At 39.6% G+C, this 6,502-nt stretch overlaps 1 protein-coding gene across 1 annotated transcript in view; it reads right to left on the reverse strand.

Moving 5' to 3' along the window:
• Nucleotides 1-2,355, reverse strand: part of CCDC30 (coiled-coil domain containing 30) — a 120,399-nt gene extending 118,044 nt beyond the window's left edge. The window contains exon 1 of the mRNA XM_052637145.1: nucleotides 2,296-2,355. Within this exon, the coding sequence (XP_052493105.1) occupies nucleotides 2,296-2,355 (60 nt within the window). The remainder of the gene's footprint in view (nucleotides 1-2,295) is intronic.
• Between the last annotated feature and the right edge of the window lie 4,147 nt (nucleotides 2,356-6,502).

The raw sequence follows: 6,502 nt of genomic DNA on the forward strand, positions 1-6,502 counted from the left end.
AGGAGGCTGAGAGAGGCTGAGGGTGTTGCATTGTCAAGCAAGACAAAAAGGCAGGAGCCAGACTTCACACTCTTACTAGGCCAAATTGCTTAGAAGTAGGCTACAATCCATGGGGTCGTGAAGAGTCGAACACAACTGATGCTACTTAGCAGCAGCAGCAGCGGCAGACTACCAAAGTAACTGCATTTTGCTGAATTGTGTTGAAGCCTTCTGGGGACAACTACTCAGAATATGAACAAAAAGCTGAATGGTATAGTAGGAAGAACACAGAACTGCAGCCCAGCTTTATCACTTTCTGGTATGATTCCGTTTCCTTCTCTTTAAAATGGCAGGAACAATACTATCTATTTCTAGTAATAATACTCCTATCAAATACTTGGTGGGTGCCAAGAACACACGTGGAATGTTTGATACACATTGGGTGTAAACCTCACAAATCCTTTTTAAGGCGCTATTCTCAGCTCCAAACTACAGAGGAGAAATTTTTACACTCAAAGAAGTAACTTGCTCAGGGTGACACAAGAGAGGCAGTGCCAAAGGCAATTTTTCACCCTCACCTGCCTAATGTTAAAGCTGATGGTCTACCATGCTAACAGCTCTCTTTAAGAGTTTGGGAATCAGACTGCCCTCCAAGAGTTAACTTTAAAAATCAACAGCTTAGCTGAGCTGAGCTGTCAGGACACAACAGAGTGATCTGCAAGTGACCTGAGAGAATTTATTAACTCATTTAAAGAAAGTAGCTTAACTGGGCAAACAGAAGAGGCTGGTTGTACACTCAAGGATGTTGTCAAAAATGTTTCTTGAGGTGGCTCATTTGCTTTAGTAAAGTTTTTTCTTTTTCCCTTTCTTTCTTTTGTGTGGTTTTCGAGAAATACCAAACAGCAAAATGGCACTTTATAAAACTAAAGATGTCTGCCTAGGTAGCAAACAGGATATAAAGCCCAACATTAGGAAAGCAATGAAATGTCCCTTGTTAATCAAATCACAGTGATGTTTAACTGCTGTTGAACTTAGTACTTAAAGATACACTGTAAATAGCCATTCCTTCAAGGCAAAAAAATGCTGGATCAGCAAAGCATTAAAGATAGTTGTTTTACTTATTTTTTTTATTACCTTTGTATTTCCAGGAAGAGAAATACAATTTAGTTCTTATACTGGAGTTTTTTCTTTATATTTTGAGAAGTTGGAAACAACTTTATGAAAGGAAATTTAAGTATCTGGAGTAGAAACAAATAAAGTATATGTAAGAGTGTAGGTTAATCAGTACTGGACACATCAAAAAGAGTGATTAAAGCGTCAGAAGGTGTCACTGTATGCTCCTCAACTGGCTTGGTACTGAGGTTCTAGGATATAACAGGTCCAGAAATAAGGGCAGGTATGATAGTCCGATTGTAGAAATACGGTTATCTTAGCTGGTGCTCTAAAAAATCAGAATCATTTCACTTGTTCAGCAAGTAAACATCTGATTAAAATTTGGCTTCCTATGTAGTGTGTCTTGACTAAGAGACTTCACTTTCACTTTTCACTTTCATGCGTTGGAGAAGGAAATGGCAACCCACTCCAGTGTTCTTGCCTGGAGAATCCCAGGGACGGGGGAGCCTGGTGGGCTGCCGTCTATGGGATCGCACAGAGTCGGACACGACTGAAATGACTTAGCAGTAGCAGTAGCAGCAGTAGTGTGTCTACAGAGGAAAAATGCATCAGCCACAGGATATATGAGTCTGGTTCCTTTGGTAGTTACTTTCTTACTGATATTTAAAAAACTGGTTCGATTTTTCTACAAACTTTTCTGTGAGTTTGGTCAATACAAGGCCACCTTTGAGAAGCAGATCCATTTCCTGTAGGCTGACTAGTCAGGTCTCTAAGCCTACTAGCCAGAGAGTCAGCTAGAGGGCTGGTTATTGAGATAAGGATGAATTTCCTAAGATAATGAAAGCCACCTTCAGCAGACCTATTTGGATATTCAACTAGTCCTCTCTGGGCAATGTCCTGTACATGTAGTCTGTTGGAATCCAATACAGATTGCTGGTATATTTCATGAAAAAAAAAGTGTACACATGAATGCTTTGCAAACTACACAGTGATATTCAAATATCGCTTTTTAATATGTTAACATAATGGAAGGATGATGACTAAAACCACAGTTTCTTTTTTCCTTTTTGGCCACATTGCACGGAACTTCCCCAACCAGGGATAGAACCCTTGCCTCCTACAGTGGAAGCACAGAGTCTTAATCACTGAACCGCCAGGGACGTCCCAAAACCATGGCTATCTCAAAATTATATTAGTTCTTACGCCTTTAATTTCCTTCATGTGCTTCACTGACAGCTCTTCTAGATTTCTGGAAGCAGTCATCAGCCTGTCTTTGCTGTAACAAGCACCAGACAAAACAAGAGTTGCTCTTCTGTTAAGGCAAGCGGTTCAATTCCTTCTTTCTCAGGATGGTGAAGTAAATCTTCTAGTTGAAATTTTCCCTTGATAAAAGACATAAGCATATGTATGTATGTACAAACATACAACTGCGCATGCAAGAAATCTGTTATGTTTATACGCCTACAGTTAGACTCCTTACAAAGTATAGCTTAGTTTCTCTATTAATTAACGGTTATCTTATCAAGTAATAATGTGCACGTACATGAAATAGCTAAAGTACAAAAAAATAAAGCTTTGAAGAGTTCTACTATATCCTCTAAAATAAGAAAAGCATGTGTTAAAAAATACAAGCTTTCTGCCTGCCCAGTTCTGAAGTTTGTAATTTTATAGTCTGAAAATCTCCCCAAGGCCCCTCGCAATGTTATAAATCCCAAAGTAGTTTTTGTCTATTAAGTATTTAGAAATAAAAGGATTCCTCTGGGAGCTGGAAAGCCATTAATTCTCTACTATCAAGGAATTATTTTTCTCCTAGAAAGTGTCTTGTAACTTCTGTTGACTTCTAAGTCATTTAGCTTGCTTCTAAAACTTGATCTAAGCCTGCCATTGATACTGTCTTTAATTTTTTTAACTTGAAAGTAGTCATGCTGCATAACAGCTTGCACTACATGGTGTGGAAGAGATAAATGTCTGCTGATTGATGGAATGGTATCTGTGTTATGAGAATCACTAAAGCATCACTATGAACAAAGCCAGAGGAGGTGATGGAATTCCAGGTGAGCTATCTCAAATCCTAAAAAATGATGCTGTGAACGTGCTGCATTCAATATGCCAGCAAATTTGGAAAACTCAGCAGTCGCTACAGGACTGGAAAAAGTCAGTTTTCATTCCAAACCCAAAGAAAGGCACTGCCAAACAATGTTCAAACTATTGCACAACTGTACTCATCTGACATGCTAACAAAGTAATGCTCAAAATTCTTCAAGCTAGGCTTCAACAATATGTGAACCAAGAACTTCCAGATGTTCCAGCTGGATTTAGAAAAGGCAGAAAAACCAGAGATCAAATTGCCAACATCCACTGAATCACAGAAAAAGCAAGAGAATTCCAGATAAATATCTACTCCTGCTTCACTGATTATGCTAAAGACTTTGACTGTGTGGATCAAAACAAACTGTGGAAAATTCTTAAAGAGATGGGAATACCAAATCACCTCACCTGCCTCTGAGAAACCTGTATGCAGGTCAAGAAGCAACAGTTAGAACTGGACATGGAACAATGGACAGGTTCCAAATTGGGAAAGGAGTACATCAAGGCTGTATATTCTCACCCTCTTATTTAAATATTAGAGTACATCATGTGAAATGCTGGGCTGCATAAAGCACAAGCTAGAATCAAGATTGACAGGAGAAATATCAATAATCTCAGATATGCAGATGATACCACCTTTATGGCAGACAAAGTGAAGAGGAACTAAAGAGCCTCTTGATGAAGGTGAAAGAGGAGAGTGAAAAAGCTAGCTTAAAACTCAAAATTCAAAAAACTAAGATCATGGCATCCTGTCCCATCACTTCATGGCAAATACATAGAGAAACAATGGAAACAGTGACAGACTTTATTTTCATGGGTTCCAAAATCCCTGTGGACAGTGACTGCAGCTATGAAATTAAAAGACACTTGCTCCTTGGAAGAAAAGCTATGACAAACCTAGACAGCGTATTAAAAAGCAGAGATACTACTTTGCCAACAAAGGTCCATATAGTCAAAGCTGTAGTTTTTCCAGTAGTCATGTATGAACGTGAGAGTTGGACCATAAAGAATGAGCGTCGAAAAATTGATGCTTCTGAACTGTGGTGTTGGAGAAGACTCTTGAGAGTCCTTGAACTACAAGAAGATCAAACCAGTCAGTCCTAAAGGAAATCAATCCTGAATATTCGCTGGAAGGACTGATGCTGAAGCTGTAGCTCCAATACTTTGGCCACCTGATGAGAAGAGCTGACCGGTTAGAAAAGACCCGGATGCTGGGAAAGACTGAAGGCAGGAAGAGAAGGGGACGACAGAGGATGAGATGGTTGGATGGCATCACTGACTCAATGGACATGAGTTTAAGCAAGCTCCAGGACATGGTGAAGGACAGGGAAGCCTGGCGTGCTGCAGTCCATGGGGTTGCAAAAAGTCGGACATGACTAAGAGACTGAACAACAATTGTGAATAAGACTTGTTGGTATAATCAAATATGTTAATAACTTTTAACTAAGTTAACGTGACCCAGATTATAGGGATAAGCATAACTGTCATTGAACTGCAGTTAGTCTACATAATCATGATCAGTTTTGCTTTAACAGTAAAACTATATTTTGATTATTTTTATCTTTTCTTGATACGTTTTCCAGAGTTTCATTCTTTTCACATCAGCAGCTCTTGTGGATGATATATAAAATGTTAATTATCATCTGATACATTAAAGAAAAAAGAGGGTCCAGATCTGAATTTTAGTGCCCCACGCATCTTCCCCATGACTTATAGCTAAAAATCTTCCTGTGCTCCTCACCCTACTCCCATCATCTGGTCCCCATTCATATCCTCCTCCCTACAAGGTCTCTGAGCACTAGTCAGTTCCTTGTGGTTTTAGTTCTGATTATTAGAGGACCCAAGACACTAGAAATCCATTTGGCAATATAGAAAAATGCTTCTGTTATAATAGAGAGAAAAAGTAGAACATAAAGGTATTATTACAACTATGTAAAAATCAGACACATAAGAATGGAAGCAAATACATCAAAATGTTAAAACACAACTGTGATAACTTGGTGAGATTATGAATAATAAGAAAACAAATGTTTGAATTCTTACATGTCCTACACTGTGAGTTGCTTGCCCCCAGAGTAGCATACGCCCCGTCACCCTACCATGTTGTGGGGTAGAGTGGGGCAGTCTTAAGCTGGAGGAAGTTGGAAGGAGAAGTGGATGGGGGATATTGAGAATACTTCTGCATTCCTGGCTTCTGGGAAATCTGGGGTATTGGAGGGTAAGCAGCGATACAGGAAAAGGAAGCGTGTCTGGTCCAGACGGTGGTATAGGATGCAAGTCGATAGCCAAGCGTATGACTCATCCAAGCTCCTAGACTGAACACCCTTCCAAAGCCAGAGACCTTTAACCTCCATTCTACTTAGTCATCTAAGCCCTTGGCTTCCACTGAGCTCCTGTCACAACCTAAACTACTGTTGAAATCCCACAATTCTAAATTCCAAATGTCCCACTTGTCCACCTTCCACTCTTCTGTGTGTGTATAGTAAATATACAAAAGTTAAAATTTACCACTTTAACCATACTTAAGTGTAGAACCCAGTGGCACTAAGAACACTCTCGGTGCTGCGCAATCGTCACTGCTATCCATTTTCAGAACATTTTCGTTGTCCCAAACATAAGCTCTGTATCCATTAAACAACGAGTCCCCGTTTCCCACTCTCTAATTTCTGTCTCTATAAATGTGCCTATTCCAGGTACCTCATATGAGTGGAATCATACATTTGTTCCTTTGTTTCTGGCTTATTTCACTTAGCATGTCTTCAGGTTTCACCCTCTTCATATCATGGATCAGAATTTCCTTCCTTTTTAAGGCTGAATAACATTTCACTGTATCTATTTTGGTTATCCACTCATCTGTTGATGGGCATTTGAGTTGTTTCCACCTTTTGACTATTGTGAATAACACTGCTATGAAACACTGGTGTAACTAGTATCTAAGTCCCTGCTCTAGCTGTTTTGGGCATCTTCCTAGGAATGGAATTTTTGGATATACAGATCTATGTATATTAACTTTGGGGGGAACTGCCATAAATATATTAAAAAATAGCCATAGAAATGGGTGTGAAGTTGTTGCTCTCTTAAGTTGTTGCTCTCTTAAACTATTCTACAATGACAGTTGAAACCTCCATTCCCTGGACCATTACATCTTGTCTCAAATTACCAGATACTCTTTGGCTTCACTTATTTCCCCCTCAAGCCTGGACCCTACTGTGGTTCATCTCAATCAGTCTCTCATCAGTGTTTCCAGCTATCTAACCCCTTGTCCCATCTTCCCTGCAAATCCAAACTGGGGGGAAAGTTGGACCATCTGACTTGTCGCTAC

The sequence above is a fragment of the Budorcas taxicolor genome, chromosome 3, assembly GCF_023091745.1.
Source record: "Budorcas taxicolor isolate Tak-1 chromosome 3, Takin1.1, whole genome shotgun sequence".
NCBI lineage: Eukaryota > Metazoa > Chordata > Mammalia > Artiodactyla > Bovidae > Budorcas > Budorcas taxicolor.